This window comes from Schistocerca nitens, chromosome 9 (assembly GCF_023898315.1).
Source record: "Schistocerca nitens isolate TAMUIC-IGC-003100 chromosome 9, iqSchNite1.1, whole genome shotgun sequence".
Lineage (NCBI taxonomy): Eukaryota > Metazoa > Arthropoda > Insecta > Orthoptera > Acrididae > Schistocerca > Schistocerca nitens.
This window is the reverse complement of record NC_064622.1, coordinates 342,787,750-342,807,160: the sequence shown is the minus strand read 5'-3', so window position 1 is coordinate 342,807,160 and position 19,411 is coordinate 342,787,750. Positions and strand designations below refer to the sequence as shown.

Genomic DNA, 19,411 nt, shown 5'->3' with positions numbered 1-19,411 from the left:
ATATATTAACTGCAGTGTATAAAAAGAAACTCATGTATTGAATTTTTAGTTTATTTGTTGTTGAAATGATTACAGCATCACATGAACAAGATGACGAAACAAGTAGAGAAAAATTGTTGGAAAAGAAGCGCAAGTTGAAAGAAAAATTTGACAATGAATATGATGAGCAAGAAGGTGGGAAGACTTACTATGATGAGCTGAAGCAGGAAGCAGACACGCAGGCTCAGGTATTTAATCTCTCATTAAATAATTTGATTTGGTGGATGCTGATTAACAAAATAACTTTGTTTAGTTTATCCAGTAGTAAAGATATAATTTTAATGCCTTGGTATATATACTCAGTGTTTGAACAATAAATTACTATTTGTGAAAATTACAACGTCCAGAAGGAATGTTCTGAATCACTCCAAAATGGAAGATGTGTAGAATAGTGGAACAACTAAGTGATTAAAATTGCAGAGATATGTCATGCTCGCAGGCCCAGAACCACCTTTTTTTGTGCGACTGGACAGGTCACTGTTCTTTTTCCTTGCGGAGCTGTCAAACGGAGTAGATATTTGTAAACAAGTGCAAGTTTGCTGCATCAATGTCGTATCAGCATTTTATGAGAGAATTTTAATAGGGCACAATGATCAGTCTCTGGAAAACAGGTAGACTCGCACAGGGCATGCTGCTATCACAGTGATGTGTGAAGGGAAGCATTGGATAGAAGAGAGCTGTAGACAGCTATGAAAAGGTTCTAGACCACAAAGTGTGACCACTACATTGGGTGGCCACCATCTGGTCTGCACAGCCGTAACTGTCAGAACAGCTTCATCAACAGTGTTGGCTTGACGTCAGAACACTGCAATGGTAGCCGATATTTCTGCATTGATAGCTCATGCAGTCCACTGAGCGTTGAACTGCTGGCACACATGTCGTTGCTTTGGCTTCATCAACCGGGAACCACTAATGCCTCAGACTGCGGTGGGCACACGAACGATGTCACTAGGGTCTCGTGTGGCAAAATGTGCTGGTTTGAGACGAGTCCTGCTTCAATTTGCCCCACATTGATGGCTGCATATGTGTTAGGTGCTACAGTAGTGAACAAAGTTCAGCAGGTTGCTTTGTTGAGCAGTACAGCTGACACATGCCAAGTGTAACAGATTGGGACACCATCGGCTATCGTGCGCGATCTCACCTCGTACATGCTGGGTGTGATCTGAACAGCATCCAGGACATCACAGAGGTTTCAGAGCCTGATGCACTGTCCATCTTGCAGGCAGCTCCACATGTGGTACTTGTGCAGTAAATGTCATGCGACTACTGCCTCCCGTCGGGGGCAAGTCTTTCGATTTGACGCCACTTAGGTGATTTGTGCGTCGAAGGGGATGGAATGATGATGACTTGGACACCACAACACCCAGTCCCTGAGTGAAGAAAATCTCCGACCCAGCCAGGAATCGAACCCGGGCTCTTAGGATTGACATTCTGTCGCGCTGACCATTCAGCTACCGGGGGCGGACACTTGTGCAGTACAACCCCTGGCCATACACGGTGAGGAATGTTCGAGCTTTCTTCGAAGTATGAGTAGTACCCCTACTTCCCCAGCCAAATCATTCACCTAACATGTTGGCATTGGATGTGTCCGAAATATGGTCGGTCAGTGACTTGTTCATTCAGAACCTCTAGCAACCACTGTCTGTGCTTTATCGATGTGCCTCAAACTACGTGGAAATGTATTCCCCGCTGCATATCCAAGCTCTTTTTGGTTTCTTGCCACATCATGTAGAGGCTCTGATTGTGTCCCCTTGGTGTTGCAGTTTTTACAAACAGTAGGAAGGGGGGTGGAGTGGTAAGTGAAAGTGAAAGAGATAGTGAGAGAGAGAGAGGGGGGGAGGGGGGGGATTTTATGTGTAAAACAAGGGATGGAGTGACTGGCCAGGACCCACTTTCAGGTGGCAAAATTCCAAGTACTGCTGACACACACCTTTAGAAGTAGAAACAAACTATATGTAGTTTTTTGAATTTTTATTTTCTCCCACAAAGAGGAAAGGAGGGTCAGGTAACTCAGACCTCTGGTTGATAGGTCCCATCTGTTGGGAGAATGAGGAAGACAAAGAGTTTATTAAACTGAATAAAAGAGTGTTTTGTCGAACTCTTGAGACTTACATCTCTTGTTTGAAGGGGGCAAACATTGGGAAGAGGCTCATTGGATGTCAGTGGGTAGTTTATGAATAGTTGTGGAGCATCTCTAAGTGTCAGATTTAGAGAAAAAGGTGCTTAGAATTTACTGTATTCAGTAAAATGTGTGCCTATTGAAATGTGGTCAGTATGTTTGTTGTATGGGCCACGTGCACTGAAGTCTTGCTTTTCATTAGAACACTTCAACTCCATCCATCCAAAGACAAAATTTATTATGGAACATGGAGAACAGGGCCAGTACACCTCTCTTGGTGCTCTAGTTAAGAGAGACCAGATGAATATTTGCAACATAGTGTACAGAAAATTTACACATCAGCCTGTGTCTACACATTTCAAGTCATCACCATCCTTAACAAAAAAAATGGCTCTGAGCACTATGGGACTCAACATCTTAGGTCATAAGTCCCCTAGAACTTAGAACTACTTAAACCTAACTAACCTAAGGACATCACACACACCCATGCCCGAGGCAGGATTCGAACCTGCGACCGTAGCAGTCCCGCGGTTCCGGACTGCAGCGCCAGAACCGCTAGACCACCGCGGCCAGCATCCTTAACAAAGACAAGCATTTTTGAAGATGCGCAGTTGTAGAGTCCACATGCAGATACCTTATCTGCTGTGTTTGGCCAAATCTGTATTAAAAAGATTTAAAAAAATGATAGAGACCCATGAATATGTAGTGTGTGTTGTTATTAGTTCCTACTAACAAAGATTGAAAAACTATTTCATAATGTTAAAGACTATACACACTTCCAGAAATCAAGTTTATGTCTCATTTTGTGACAGTGTAGCATATTGTGTGTGAAATGATAGCTACCAGTGGCATCTGCTTGTGATAAGAGTAAAATGCCTTCTCTTTCTGCCACACCTACAGTGTCCTTGGTTGTATGGTGCTCGAATCTTTCCATTTTTGGAGGAGATTCTGGATGATGCAGATATTCATAAAATAGAAACTGTTAAGTTAATGTCCAGCAATCAATTTTATGCAGGGATAAACATACAAAACATGTTTATCACTCGAAAAGAATTGGTTTGTTAGTAGTATTGTGCAGCTTATTCTAGTAAAAAGTGCCCACTTTCATCATACTAATAGGGAGCAATACAAATAACTTTAGATATTATTGTAAGCCTTGTCTTTGTATCCATTTCTCCTTTGTGTATTATCATGTCAAAGTAATTGGAAGTGATAATACACATATCCACGTTTTTTTTATATATTTGCTACTGTTTTTCTTTCACAGCTGAATAAAAGTCAATTTGAAGGGCTCGATGATGACATAAGAGTTGAACTAGAAGGTTATAGACCTGGAATGTATGTGAGAGTAGAGCTTGCTTCTGTACCTTGTGAACTCGTTACTCATTTTGATCCTGAGTATCCTCTAATAATGGGAGGTCTCCAGCCTGGTGAGGAGAATGTTGGGTATGTCCAGGTATGTATCCAGCTCAGGTTACATATTTTTTTTTTCTCCAAGCAGTTTGTTTCCGTAGATACATGCTCGAGATGACTCATTTTGAACACATTAAACTTGCATGTCAGATATTAAGATGGCTCTTTAAAATCTAAGGCACCAGAAATTAATGTCATGTCAACTGCTGTGAAGTTCTGGGAGTTTACATCTAGCAGTGGTTTAGTTTTTGGCGATGGTATTAGATACAGTCATTAACCTTTTCTCTAAATCATGTTTCTGATGACTAACAATGTAGGAAACGATAGATTTTACCATAAAGGAGACATGTCAGGTTGCAGACAGGCACAGTTAAAAGACACTCACATATAGCTTTCGGCCACAGCCTTCATCAGTAAAGACTCTCTCCCTCCCTCTCTCCCACCTCTCCCCCTCTCCCCCTCTCCCCCTCTCCCCCTCTCCCCCTCTCCCCCTCTCCCCCTCTCCCCCTCTCCCCCTCTCCCCCTCTCCCCCTCTCCCTCCCTCCCTCCCTCCCTGCCCCCTCCCTGCCCCCTCCCCCCCTCTCCCCCCCTCTCCCCCTCTCCAGCATCTCGGGCAAGAAGGGGCTCGATGATGACATAAGAGTTGAACCAGAGAACTTGGCAGGTGTGTGTGTGTGTGTGTGTGTGTGTGTGTGTGTGTGCGTGCGTGCGTGCGTGGGTGTTTACTGACAAAGGCTGTGGCCAACAGCTATATGCCAGTGTCTTTTAATCGTGCTTGTCTGCAACAACTTGATGTGTCTTCTTTACAGTAAGTAGCAATGTGTCTTCTCCTACATTGTTGGTATTCCTGCCTGGAGTTTCCATTGTTTGATTTCTGATAACTAAAATCACATGAGTTCTGTTCATTAAGGTGCAGTCATCGTCCATTCTGAGCCATAAACAAATTCTTGTAATTGCAAAAACGTAGGAGTTTAGAATGTAATACAGTTTTTATACTGGGATCTTTGGAGGATTGGCACTAACTCAGGTGGAGAGAGACAGAAATCAGCCATGGCTGTGCTTGCATCATAGATAAGTAATATTTTGTTCTCCACATTCACACTGTTTCTATGCAAATCAGCTGTTTCTTTTTTAAAATTTTATTTCTTTACCTTGCATAACAAAGTGAGGCACAGCATACCAAAAATTGTAACAGTGTCCCTTTCACAACTATGAAGATGAGGGTGTTACTGTAGCACCCTTCTGTTGTGTTATATTGCATTTTGAATCAGGTTTGCTTTGTACCTCTCTGCAGGGAACCACTCATTCACTTTGTGTATTGCATTCTCCAAGCACCACTTGCTCCAAGCTGTGTCCCTGATATCTCGCACATTGCATGATGTGAGAAAAAACTTTAGGCACTGGCCTTGTGTGACTGAAGGAAGCTGTGACTTTTTCTTTTTTTCAGTATCAAAAGGACTTTAAACTATAATCTACCTTGCGTCTCATATCAGGTCAGAGCCAAAAAATGTAAAAAAAATTCTCCAGTAGTAAGTCAGACAGCAAACTGTTCCAAATGCCACCGGTCACTAGTTACTGTTAAATATGGGCTGCTCTGTGGTTGAATAGGTGCCAGGTAAGACATTGTTTTCACTAGGCCAATCATCTCTTTTGCTCATGTCCAATGGAACATAGCATCGTACTTCTGAACGACACAGGCACTGCAGTATTGTATTTATCTACCGACACCAGGCTAGCAACTTAGTTATTATAATGTCTCCCCTGTACAGTAATATATGTAATGGATGTAAGATGCAGATTGCAGGCCCGTGGCTAGTGACATGTGGAAGTTTGGGTTTGGCCATGAGGCATGTTCGAATAGCGTAATGATAAGGCAATCGCTCACGATAAACAGGAAATCTCTGTTCGAGTCCTGCTCTGTCACAAATTTTCATTGTCATCAATCCATTATAAAGCTGATGTTTGTCCATATTTACAACTGTGAATACCTTTCATGCATTCCAGTCTCTGCTGTACTTTCGCCCCATAGCTACACCATTACAGTTTCGTCAATTCATTTATTTATATCTCAGCTATGTATTATTTATCGTTCATTCTTTCATGTGTGTATGGTCCCAGTTAATTTTCCTCACAGCTTCCCCCCTCTCCACCACTGTCTTGCTGCATCTCCTTCATTTGTTTCTTTTTGTGTCCTTTAATTTGCATTGTTGTATTTTTTTAATTAGTCAAGTTATTCATTTGTTAATTGATTCTTCCTCTTACTTGTTAAGTATTGTAATCTGTTTAGAGAAAGGATAATAATAAGTAGCTCATGAACTTTGGTCTACAAAATATTTCCTAATAATGCTTTTGTGGTATTGATTTGTTATAATATTTCACAAGAGTGAAGCACAGTAAGTGCCTCATTTATATAAAATATCATCTCGGTGTTTGCATTGCTGAATGCAGAGTTCTAATTATATCAAATTCAACAACAACAACAGCAATGTACAGCAAGTTAAAATGCATCCTGCAAAAAGAATTAAAGGGATGATTCTGTAATTTGACACTGTAGTTCTAATTTTTTCCAGTTCACTTGTCTACTTAGTTGTGTTAGCTTTCTCTCCAGTTGTGAATATTAGACTCAGTTGTCTACTTGTGTTTACAATCATTCAGACAATTCTTTGATATCATCTTACTGATTAGGTTGTTCATAAAGCTAAAATTCCTAGATCTGGCTCTCATCAAAGTTCTCTAGTGCTTCATCAGTCCTCCTTAGCAGGGACCTAAATTTGAGACAGTAACTGCCTATAGTAATAGCCAGCTTAGAAATAATCTCAAAGATAGTGTCTCCTAGTCACACTTGTGAGCACTCACAATGGTGAAAAGTGTGCATGTTGCGCCATATATGTGTAACTGCCTCCTGTTCAAATAGAATCATAAGGAGATGTCCAAGAGTGAGGGAACTTGATAAAGCAGTTTTGGCACTGTGTGAATAGTAATTACATTCATTAGTAGTGCAGTACATCACTGCCAAGTTTCTTGCCAGAAAATGTTATACGCACAAAAAGTTAGGAGTTTTCTGAGGACAATTACTGGAGCAAACACTTTAAAAGATCTTGTGTTTGTTTGTGATAAATGTGCACAATAGAATCCTTTTATAACAATTTAATACCACCATTAGCATCCACAGGTATATATCACAGGATGATGTATTTGTGCTAGTCTCCCCCCCCCCCCCCCCCCCCCAAGAGAATTCTCAATCCAGAGGAAAATAGTTTTCTGACAGGGTTTTCCTTCCTTTGGCTGAAAGGCACCAAACACTTGCCCTTCACCTTAGATTGTCTACTACAACCCTGAAGACTATGAGTATGTGAAAGCAATATTGACAGGTAAAGTTATTACAGAAGACTGCACATATTCTTGAAGGTTTATATGTGCAGATTGTTAACTAAGTAGTATAATTTAGACACATCTCAGGTGCTACCTTATACACACTTATCATTAGGTTTCTGAGTAAAACCTAGCAAACTTTCAAAGGGTGTACAGAACAGTTAGAACAACTCTACAAAAGACAAGTGAAATTTGTGTATGTTACTAGAACTTTCCCTAAAAAAAGGTAAGTCAGAACTAGAATTTAGGCAACTGAAATTGCCGGACTTGACTCAGACTCAGATGAGACTCGATTGAAAAAGAAGTGAAAATATTTACAAGATTGATGAAATTGAAGAGTGGGAAGAAAGGATGTTTGAATGAGATGCCACTATTTGTCAAATCTTATTCTTGTACATCAACCAGATGGGAGAAACAGCATGGGGAGACAAGCAAAATGAAGTCTGATTGAGTAAACAGGCAACAGTACCTAATCTGTGGGAGACATGGTGAGCACCATTTTCTTAAGTGTATCAAATATTTGCTTGTTTGCTATAAAATGTGTTTTGGCAATATTTTGTAACCAGAAACTATTTTTGTGTTCAATTTGTGTGTGTGTGTGTGTGTGTGTGAGAGAGAGAGAGAGAGAGAGAGAGAGAGAGAGAGAGAGAGAGAGAGAGAGAGACCAATGGCGGTGTGTGATATAGCATTGTGCCGTTGACACAGGTGTCCAATTGAATAAAAGATAAATTAATACAAAAAATCCTGGGGTTCCTTTGGTAGGCCAAGGACAATTTCTTCTTTCTTTCCAACCAGTCCTAGTTTGTAACATGTTTCAAATAAACTCATAATTGTTAAACTCTGATCTTCCTTCCTCCTCTAAACAAACAAATCCAAGACATTGTATGAAGTTGGGGGTAGGAGAATGACATGGATTCTAACTGCCATTCAAAATGTCTTATCTGACGAATGATTATCTATGCTTGTACCATTTTTCAGACTCCTTCTAAGATTGTTCTTTGTTTTAATGATCTTCAGTGCTGTCATTCGTAAGTAAAGTGAAGGGGCTAAACTGGAGAATACATGTGAAAGTTCTGTCTAAGAGCAATGTTACTGAGTTGTTTGCAATAATAGAGTTTACATTTTTATAAGACTTAGTAAAGCTTTAACCAGTTGTCCAAACAATTCCATGACTATTTTATGCAAGCATAATTTTTCAGGTCCGTGGCAAGAAACACAGATGGTTTCCAAAAATATTAAAAACGAAAGATCCCCTCATTGTCTCTCTTGGATGGAGGCGTTTCCAAACATTGCCCATATATGCAAAACTCGAGGATAATTTGCGACATAGGTAAGAACAGTGTGGAAAGCTGCACAAATATAATTTCACAGTAATTAATTTACACTTGGGTGTTATGTAGTTCAGTGAATTTGCAATTTGAGTAAGCTGCCCTCCAGTGTAGAAGACAGATTCTATGATGACATTACACCTAAATGTATTAGCTCACACAGAATGTATAGATTTTACTCAAACTGTCTGTATTTTTAAGTTATATCTGTGATCTGTAGACATGAACAATTAATAATGTGCTTCTAAGTACCACTGTATGCTTGCCACTTCGATCGTCTGCCACAGACAAGATTTTATAACTGTTTGTTCATTTCAGGTATCTCAAATACACTCCACAGCATGTTGCCTGCATGGTACATTTCTGGGGTCCAATTACACCCCAAGGTACAGGTTTCCTAGCAGTCCAGAATGCCGACAACACGGTAAGTTGAGATATAAAGTTCTTTGCTGCATTAATATCTTCATTGTCTTAAAGAAGTTGGTGATTATTTAAATCCTTTTGCTACTTATTATGCTCAGATGCTACAAAAAGTTGTTTTGATCATTCATTTGCATTGTTGTGCCATATTTATTTATTTAATTTTTTATGTATTTTCTCTCCTATTGATATAGCAACAGACATTTCGAATTGCACTAACAGGCTCTGTGGTGGAACTGGACAAGTCCGCTCAGATTCTCAAGAAATTGAAGTTGACTGGCACCCCACTAAAAATTTATAAGAAGACTGCTTTTATTAAAGGCATGTTCTCTTCAGCTCTTGAAGTTGCGAAGTTTGAAGGTGCGAAAATCAAGACTGTGTCAGGAATAAGAGGCCAGATAAAGAAAGCTGCTTCAAAACCGGAAGGTGCTTTCAGGGCAACATTTGAAGACAAGGTACAACTTAGTGGTAAGTGACAGTTTTTATGGAATGAGTTTTATACTAATACAACTTCTTGAAAATAGACACTGGCAACTTGTTTTAAATTGAACATAAACTAATTTGCTTCATATGATGAACACAGTCAGTCAAAATTCTATGAGAAAACATATGGGAGTTTATGCTTTTGGCTAGAGCCTTCTTCAGAACAGGACACACACACACACACACACACACACACACACACACACACAAGCAAGCACACCTCATGCTTACATGACTGCAATTTCTGGCAGCTCGACTGGAATGCAACTGTCATGTGGAACGAAAGCAGCAACCTGGAGAGGGCAGAGAAGGGGAAAAGATAGTAGGGTAAAGGTGAGCAGATTGAGGGGACAAGAATGCTGTCTGGCAGAGTGAGCAGAGACTAGATGAAGGCATAAAAAGACTGCCACCGGGTACAGTTTCGGGAGGGGGGGAGTGGAGAAGAGGAGCATGTGAGGTATATTTTTCCTTCTTTTCCTACTGTTGTTTATTTTGTAAGATTTGTGGTGGGTCTTATACCAGCACTAGCAGGAAGTTGCGTCCCTGGCCAATATAACAGGGCAATATTTAGCCGACCCAAATACACTGCCAGATGAAGGAAGTATTACCTTTATCCTCTTGGTTGTCCAGATCCTTCCGCGCCACCTTCCTGTCGGTCCACCTGCTATGAAGATCCTTGGAATGCTTCCCCAGGTTCTCTCTGTTGCGCTACTGCTCACTCACAGGGGTATATTTTGCCCAACATTTTCATTATTACTTTTCACAACACAACTAACAAATGCTACGGTAATACCACTCTCTTGAGTACATTCAAACTTCCATATATGCATACTGTAGGGCCTGAGAGAAAAAACCAGAAAAACAACTACCTCTCTTCAATTGTTCATTACGCTCTTGTTGGTGTGTCATTTGCTCCATGGCTCTCAGATTCAGGCACTTGCTGCACCATTGCGCAAATGACTCCCGGACGACCAGTGGTTGTAATACCATTTTTACTGGTCCCCTTCTCCCTGGCTCCACCATTGTTCCACATTCACCGCATACAAGGAAGAAAAATACAGTTTCCCTTTCCCACTACATTTATCCTGATTCAGTTTACTCATGAGCACCTCTTGTCGACGACTTTCCAATGGTGTGTTGGGATGTTTACAAATATCCCAAAACACTACATATCCGGCCACTCAGACAAGAGATTTCATGCTTAAGTCGCTAGTTACATACACATTTTTACTAACGATTCTATTATGATTATCCTACTCTTACATCTTTAAGCTGCCTTTACATAGTCTCTCCAACATAACTTTTAATAATTGTTAATGATTGCTCGTGACTACGTTCACTTAGTAACTTAACTACTTCGTCCCTGTTTGGCAGGATTCATTCCTTTTCTTCATACTTGTAATATTATTTCTCATATCTTGTTACTTTCTTTAATAGTATGGCTACCTTTTCTAGATCAGCTGAAGTATCTGAGGAACATGCTTGGCAATACAGACATATTACTTGCCATTAATGTTATTCTTATGTTCCTTTTATTTGTGGTCCTCTTGACCTCATAACCAATTAACCAATTTCGTTTTCGCTTTAAGACAATTTTACTGTCTATCTACTGCATACTTGTGAGACATTTATTCTGATATACTTAGACACCATAATATTATTCCTATTTAAATAGGTAACGCAATATTAACCTTCTTTACATAGATAGCTCATCTTTCGTTATTATACTGATTATAAACTTTCTGAGTTTCCACTATATTGACATCTAGTTCTTCTCTATTTAGAGAACTTAACTTCCTTAGTATCCCAACTTCCAAGAGTACAGACTTGTATACCAAAGCTTGTTAATTATAACCAGCTTTAAGAATAATCTATGGATTACCCATTTAACAAAACTTATCCACACTTCCACGAAAGACCACTTCTGTGGCTCAGTACTGTAAAATATTTCTATTTCATTCAGTGTGGTAGTGCCCCGTATTAATTCCTATTCTAGTATGGTACAAGTCAATTCCTTTCTTGGTGCCCCACCCGCACAGTACAGGTCAGCCATTCTTAGGTTTGCCTATCTGCCATTTATTCATCATTCCTAATTAGGTAGTACACTCCACATTTCAGATATATTTATATCTTCCATCACTTTTCCGTCTACTTTCTCCCATGTTACTTTGAGGTTCCCTTTTGACTTCCATGTCTGTACTCTTTCAAGTGTTGAGTCTTTTGTTACTACCTTCTTCATATTTCGACTCCTCTACTGATGACACTACATGTCTAAGTATTTTTAATTGCACTCTATTCTATCTTTTGTTCTCTCTTTTCTTAAAACCCAAGCTCCAGCTAGATTATCGATTCAAAACGTTACTGTTTCTACTGCCTCCTGTTAATCCATTTTCTGTACCTGTACCCGGTCTTTCTATTTGTCATCCTATGATTATAGTCATATTGTCATGTAGAAGGAGGTGTAATTAGATGAATGACGAACACAAACTTCACTTAATGAAGGTTTATTTAGCACTTGTACATACAAGAGCACGGAGTAAACTGCCACCGGCCAGAATATGTACAGTATATATACAGCTACAGAATACAGTCAATGATTCTTCACATTTGTGGATACTTCTAGAATGTAGTCGAACTGAATATAGAAATTAAAATTGTACAGTCCAGGTGAGTTTTGAACTCGTGACCTTCCATGCAACAGTTTAGTATTATAATCACTACACCACGGTGCTACTCAGCTTCTTCTGTGGCATTGCTCCTTCCTTAAGAGAACAGCATCTCGGTGTTACGTCCTCCTAGTCCGGGAACGAGTCATCGGTCCTGCATACTCCAGCTGCTGATGACTGATTCTCGCCCTGGCGGTGATCTTCTTAAAACTTCTTTTGCCGCTATGCTCTTCTTCATCTTTCCGCTTGTTACCTGTCACTGGAGATTTTTACCCTCGGTTGGAGGATCCTTATAGGGCTTCATTCGAAGGACGTGGACCCAGTCTCTGATCTTTCGTAGTCTTATGTCGGGGTTGAAATCTTCAACTTCATAAGTAACATCAGACAATTGTCTTACAACCTTATAAGGTCCAAAGTAGTGCCTGAGGAGCTTCTCAGAGAGACCAGCCTTCCGAATAGGAGTGAAGATAATAGGAGTGAAGATCCAGACGAGGTCACCAGGCTGGTAGACAACAGAGTGGTGGCTCGTGTCATACCTTTGGTGATCATTTTCTTGGGCTTGCAGTGTGCGGAGTCAAGCTGGTAAATATGTGGTCGATGTAGTCATTGTCCACGTCATCAGGATGTAATGGAAACACAGTGTCCATCGTCATAGTTGCCTCATGCCCATGCACCAGGAAAAATGGCGTAAATAATGTTGTCTTGTTTGGCAGTGTTGTAGGCAAATGTCATGAAAGGTAGCACCTCATCCCAGTTGCTCTGCTCAACATTGACAAATATTAATTGCATGTTGATCAAAGTCTTATTAAGGCGTTCTGTAAGTCCGTTAGTTTGCAGATGGTGGCAGTCGTCATGTGATGAGTAATGTTGCACCGATGGTTTATCTCTATCACAAGATTCGATTGAAAGACTTTCCCTCGTTCTATAATTAACAACCTTGGGGCACCGTGTTTTAATAAACGTCTTCCACGATGAATTTGGCTACCTCGAATGCTTTGGCTGTTTTCACGGCTTTTGTAATGGTATAGCATGTCAGATAATCAGTGCAAACAATAATCCATCTATTGCCACTAGCAGATGTTGGAAATCGTCCAAGGAGGTCAATCCCAACACGCTGGAAAGGTGTTTCGGCTGGTGGAATTGGTATGAGTCAGGCACGTGGGTTCTGAGGAACTGCCTTTCTCCTCTGGCACTCTCGGCAGTGTGAAACATAGTGACGGACACTCCTAAATAAACCTGGCCAGAAAAATCTCTTGCTGATTCTATCGCATGTCTTAATAAATCCTAAAGGTAGGCATGTCATGGAATTTCTGTAGAACATCTAAGCGCCTATGTTTAGCAATCACTGGTAGCCACCTCTTTCCAAGTGGATCAAAGTTTTCCTTGCAAAGTAATCCTTTAACTACCTTAAATTGTCCTTTCACATCCTCTGACTGATTTAAGGCAAGCATAATTTGAGATATCTTGGCATCCTTCTGCTCAGCAGAGAGATCCTGGAGTGCCGTGAGACAGTCACTATCTTCATCAAATTCTTGATGGTCTTGCACTGGGTTTCTTGAGAGACAATCGGCATCTTGGTGTTATCTTCCACTTTTGTACACTATGGTAATGTCATACTCTTGAAGACGTAGTGCCCACCTGGCGAGTCGTCCTGTTGGATCCTTAAGACCTGTCAACCAGCAAAGTGAATGATGGTCTTTAACAACTGTGAATGGCCTTCCATAGAGATACTGCCGAAATTTGCACACGGCCCAGATCACAACAAGACATTCTCTTTCTGTAGTTGAGTAGTGTCTCTCGGCTTTTGTAAGTGTCCTACAAGCATAGGCTATAACCTTCTCTTTTTCCATCCGAAATATGCACTAGAACAGCACCGATCCCATACCTACTGGCATCTGTGTATAGTTCTGTAGGTGCTCTCTCACCCTACAGACCAAGTACAGAGTCAGTCATCAGAGCTTTTCGCAGCACATCGAAAGAATCTTGTTGAGCGCCACCCTGCATAAATTTAGCATCAGCTTTTAACAACTCTTGGAGTGGCCTGGCTTTGATACAAAAGTCTTTGATAAAACAACAGCAATAAGAACATAATCCAAGGAAGCTTCTCACATCTCTAATACTTTTAGGAATAGGAAATTCCGTTATAGATCTCACCTTTTCTGGATCTGGCCGCACACCTTCGTTTGACCAAGGTATCCAAGTATTTTGATTTCTTTTGCTCCAAAGAGACACTTTCTTGGATTAAGTTTCAGTCCGCCTTGTTGGAGACACTTAAGAATGGCCATCAGTCTTTTTGCATGTTCATCAAATGTCTCTGAGAACACTATAATGTCATCTAAATAACAAAGATACATCATCCACTTCAGGTGACGTAGAAGATTATCCATCATCTGTTCGAAAGTTGCTGGTGTATTACACAAACCAAACGGCATAAAGGCCCTCAGGGGTGATGAATGCAGTTTTCTCATGATCAGCCTCATCTACTTCGATTTGCCAGTATCCCGAGTACATGTCCATGGTTGGGAGAAGCTTAGCCCCCTTCAGACAATCTAGTGTATCGTTAATTTGTGGAAGAGGGTAAACATCCTTTTTAGTTACCTTATTAAGCTAACTGTTATCAACAAATAAGCGCCTCCTGCCATCCTTCTTCCTGACGACCATGGGCTCTGCGAAGGCTGAATGATGTCATTCTTCATCATTTTTTGTACCTCGTCATGAATTATTCGACGTTCCGTTGCTGACACATGGTTTGCCCTCTGGCTTATTGGTTGATGGTCTCCAGTGCTAATGCGGTCTGCCACCATTGATTTGTCTAATTTGCGCTTCACTTGTGAAGTGAAGCATTCAGAGAACTCTTGGAGAATGGCAAGTAGCTTCTTCTGTTGTTCCTTAGTGAGATCTGGTGATAGTCGAGCTAGAAGATCTTGTCTCGTAGTGGTAGCGCTAATTTCGCCCCCAGACTCGGCATGCGAGGATTCTATGACACTCAGCTGTTCTTCAATTAATGGCTCAGCGTTTGCTGCTCACATGTGTCTTGGAAGGATCTGTGGTTCTCAGCGACAGTTACCTATCTACAATTCACCAAATCTGTTCTTAAATGTGATGACAGAGGCTGGTATGACCAAGTTATTCTTCAGTGGTACGCTTCTCTTACATTCCACTACATGATCCGTGGTTTGATGCATGGCATGACACGACACATGACAGTTACCTTTCTAGCACTAACTGAAGGAATGATTACTTCATACAGCACACATAGTCTCCTCACACTCCGATCCGCATCTTCCTCTCCACAGTATCTCATCTCATCTAGCATAATCTTCGAGCGACCACAATCTATAATGGCCTGAGAAGCTTTCAAAACATTCCATCCGAGAATGACGCCATGACTACACTCTTGTAAGACGATGAATTCTAAGAGCTGTGTATGGCCACTTGTACCCACACGAATCGTACATCTTCCTGTAGGTTTTACATATTTGCCATTAGCCACCTTCAGCAGAGATGTTTTCTTGTTAAAGAATACGATTTTCTGCAACTGGTGACGGTACTTCTCCAAAATGATTGAATATGATGCTCCAGAGTCCACAAGAGCTTGGGCTGGTCGGCCATCCATGAGAATATTGATGTAGTTTCATATCATTTTTGTAGTGATCGACGGCAGAGGATTTTTCTCTCCGGCGGCCTCACCTCCAAGGAAGATCGCACCCTTTAGTTTTCCAGGTTGTGGGTTCTAGGTGATCGGCTGGAGCTTGTAAATGGCGATGGAGACCTTGATTGGCATGTTGGGGAGCGTCCTCTCCAGCAGCTAGCATGCGGTGCTGGTGACCTACATCGTCCTGCACCCACATCTTCTTGTTCATCTTCGTCATCTCGGAGTTGGCATCGGCTAAGATCGGTTTGCTGTCTTCTGGTGCGGGTGTCATCAAATATCCGCTGCCTTTCTCGACAATAGCGCACCACATGTCCCGGTCGTCCATATTGGAAACATACTGATTGGTTATCCTGGGTCCTCCAGATGTCAGTCTTCCAGGGTGCCCAAACAGCTTCCTCATGCGGCATTTAAAGGAACATAACTGCTGGGTCTCAACTTTTTCACCATTTTAAAGGGAAATGAAGGACGAGAGATTGTGTTCAATGTCTGTCCCACTTCCTCCTTCATAACCTCTTGAAGCGTCTTGGTTTTTTACTCACCGTGCAATTCAGGTGCCTTCTGAACTTCCTCTCTCACTATCTGATGAAGAACACTTGTGAAATCAACTGCTTCCTCCATCACAGACATCAATACGACGTTTGAAAGCCATTCAAACTTCTTGCGTGTAATTCTTTCTTGATGCATTGTCTCGATATACTGGCACCATTTTATGAAGTCGTTTGCTGTCGAAACCTCCTTCAGGAGTAGGGCTTGATACGTGTCCTCAGCAACACCCTTCATGAAATGTGCAACCTTATCTTCCTCCTTCGTTCACGATCCACCATTTTACACAGCTCCAAGACGTCTTACATGTAGGATGCTGTAGTGTCTCCTGGATGTTTTGCCCTGCACTTTAGTTTATCTTCAGCCTTGCACTTATGCCGTTGTGTGTTGCCGAAATACTTGTGCAGTTCTGTCTGGAATACTTCTCAGCTTGTGAACTTCTCCTCGTGGTTCTCATACCATTGCTTGGCAGTGCCCTCCAAGTAGAAAAATACGTTAGCCAAACACCCGCTGTCATCCCATTTGTTAAATTTGGCTATCTGCTCATATACCTTCAGCCACTTGTTTGGATCTTGGCCATCATCACCAGAGAACCCAGAAGGATGTCTCATGTGGTGGCACACAGTTGCTGTCATCGTAATGTTTTCTTCTTCTGTCTCCGATAGATTGTGATCTGTTGAATATGGCTAGAACTCGGGTTTCTTGCCATGTAAATGGCGGCTCTGTCATGGCCTGATGGGAGCCACTGTGTCATCGATAATGTGCACTATCACAAGTTCCAATACCCAGTGTCTCCACCAGAATAATGTCACATAGAAGAAGGTGTAATTAGATGAATGAAAAACACTAACGTCACTTAATGAAGGTTTATTCAGCACTTGCGCGTACAAGAGTGCGGAGTGAACTGCCTCTGGTCAGAATACATACAGTATACAGGGTGTTACAAAAAGGTACGGCCAAACTTTCAGGAAACATTCCTCACACACAAATAAAGAAAAGATGTTATGTGGACATGTGTCCAGAAACGCTTAATTTCCATGTTAGATCTTATTTTAGTTTCGTCCACCTATGCTCAATGGAGCACGTTATCATGATTTCATACGGGATACTCTACCTGTGCTGCTAGAATATGTGCCTTTACAAATACGACACAACATGTGGTTCATGCACGATGGAGCTCTTGCACATTTCTGTCGAAGTGTTCAATCGCTTCTCAACAACAGATTTGGTGACTGATGGATTGGTAGAGGCGGACCAATTCCATGGCCTCCATGCTCTCCTGACCTCAACCCTCTTGACTTTCATTTATGGGGGCATTTGAAAGCTCTTGTCTACGCAACCCCGGTACCAAATGTAGAGACTCTTCGTGCTCGTATTGTGGACGGCTGTGATACAATACGCCATTCTCCAGGGCTGCATCAGCGCATGAGGCATTCCATGCGACGGAGGGTGGATGCATGTATCCTCGCTAATGGAGGACATTTTGAACATTTCCTGTAACAAAGTGTTTGAAGTCACGCTGGTATGTTCTGTTGCTGTGTGTTTCCATTGCATGATTAATATGATTTGAAGAGAAGTAATAAAATGAGCTCTAACATGGAAAGTAAGCGTTTCCGGACACATGTCCACATAACATATTTTCTTTCTTTGTGTGTGAGGAATGTTTCCTTAAAGTTTGGCCGTACCTTTTTGTAACACCCTGTATATACAGCTACAGAACATTCCAGTCCAATGATTCTTTACAATTATGGATACTTCTAGAATGTAGTTGAACCGAATATAGAAATTAAAATTGTACAGTCCAGGTGAGTTTTGAACTCATGACCTTCCATGCAACAGTTTAGTATCATAACCACTACACAACGGTGCTACTCAGCTTCTTCTGCAACAATATCAAATACTGTTTAGTGCTTGGTTGCTTGTCCTCTCTAATTTTTATGTTTATTTATTGCACAGTTTGATTATACTTATGTTTATTTATTGCATAGTTTGATTATACTTCTTTAGTTTGTCGGAATTATACAAATCTTTCTCCTGGCCAATTAAATAGTATGCTTTCGGATGTGGACCGTCCATTATCATAAATGATCCTGCATATTTCAGAAAAAAATTCTGTTTCCATTTAAGATTAGAACTGTGATGTACTTCTTTTACCAACACAGGATAGTTTATTTCAAATGCTGGGTTTATTGTTGACGTATTATATTTTCGTGATCTTTTATCAGCTGTTCTACGCAATTGTCTATTTTGTCTAAGTTAGCACTTTCTTCCTGCCGTACTTCTGGCCATTGGAAGAATTTTAATAGTGGCTCCCCTACTATAAATTTTCTTCGTAGTATTTCTACAGGTGACAATCCTGTGGACAAATGGTGTAGTTCATTCAAAACCATTTGAAATTCTGGCACCAATATTGTCCAAGTTGTATGTCTTGGTGAACAGTAAGTTCTGCATAAACGTCCTATCTCCTCCATAATCCTTTCACATGGATTCAATTTTGGATTGTATTTTGGTATCGTGACATGCCTTACATTCTGTGTGTGATGTTCATACACACTAGAGGGGAAAATGATTTTGATATTGTGACGTGCCTTACATTCTGTGTGTGATGTTCATACATACAACACTAGAGGAAAAAATGACCTTTCCTATCTGTTATTGAAGCTGTCAATTGCTCAAAAAGGAGTACATTATTCAGCAACAAAAATCTTTGATCATTTGCCCAACAATATAAAGTGTCTGGCAGGTAGCAGATCAACTTTTAAATCTAGCTTAAAATCATTTCTTTTGGACAACTCCTTCTACTCCATGGACAAGTTTATGTTTCAGAAATGGTTAAAAAAAACCTCTGAATGTAGTTGCACCTGTAAAACTAAAAATTTCAGTAATATTAATATTAGCACAATTCATGTGTCTTTATATATCTTGTAATCTGACTTGTTCCACATCGTATCAATAAAATAATCGGGAAATTGATCTGCGTAACATGACATGACTAAAAAAAAAAAAAAAAAACTCCCAAGCTAGAAACTCTTTAAATGATTGACTCACAAACTGTGAACCGTTATGTGTTAATAATCTCATAGGTTTTCCTACATCTACGAAATATTTGAGCATACAGTTTATAACTGTCTTTGTGTTAGTTTCTTTAATTGGATGTAATGTAACATATTTAGACCAACACTCTAATAGAACGTAAATATATCTGATGCCTCCTTGACTTGTTGGTAATGGTCCGTAAAAATCCGAAGCTGTTAAATCAGGTAAAGCTCTCGTTGTTATAGGATACATTGTGTAATGTGTTCCTTTATTATTTTCTTTCACCTTTTGACAGACTTGACAGGTTTGTAGTAATCTTACAACTTTCTTACCTAGT

The 19,411-nt window shown here is 40.6% G+C and overlaps 1 protein-coding gene across 1 annotated transcript in view; it reads left to right on the top strand.

Moving 5' to 3' along the window:
- Window positions 1-19,411, top strand: part of LOC126203315 (ribosome biogenesis protein BMS1 homolog) — a 120,351-nt gene that overhangs the window by 79,917 nt on the left and 21,023 nt on the right. The window contains exons 13-17 of the mRNA XM_049937581.1: window positions 76-227; window positions 3,426-3,614; window positions 8,143-8,273; window positions 8,590-8,695; window positions 8,886-9,159. Of these exons, the coding sequence (XP_049793538.1) occupies window positions 76-227; window positions 3,426-3,614; window positions 8,143-8,273; window positions 8,590-8,695; window positions 8,886-9,159 (852 nt within the window). The remainder of the gene's footprint in view (window positions 1-75; window positions 228-3,425; window positions 3,615-8,142; window positions 8,274-8,589; window positions 8,696-8,885; window positions 9,160-19,411) is intronic.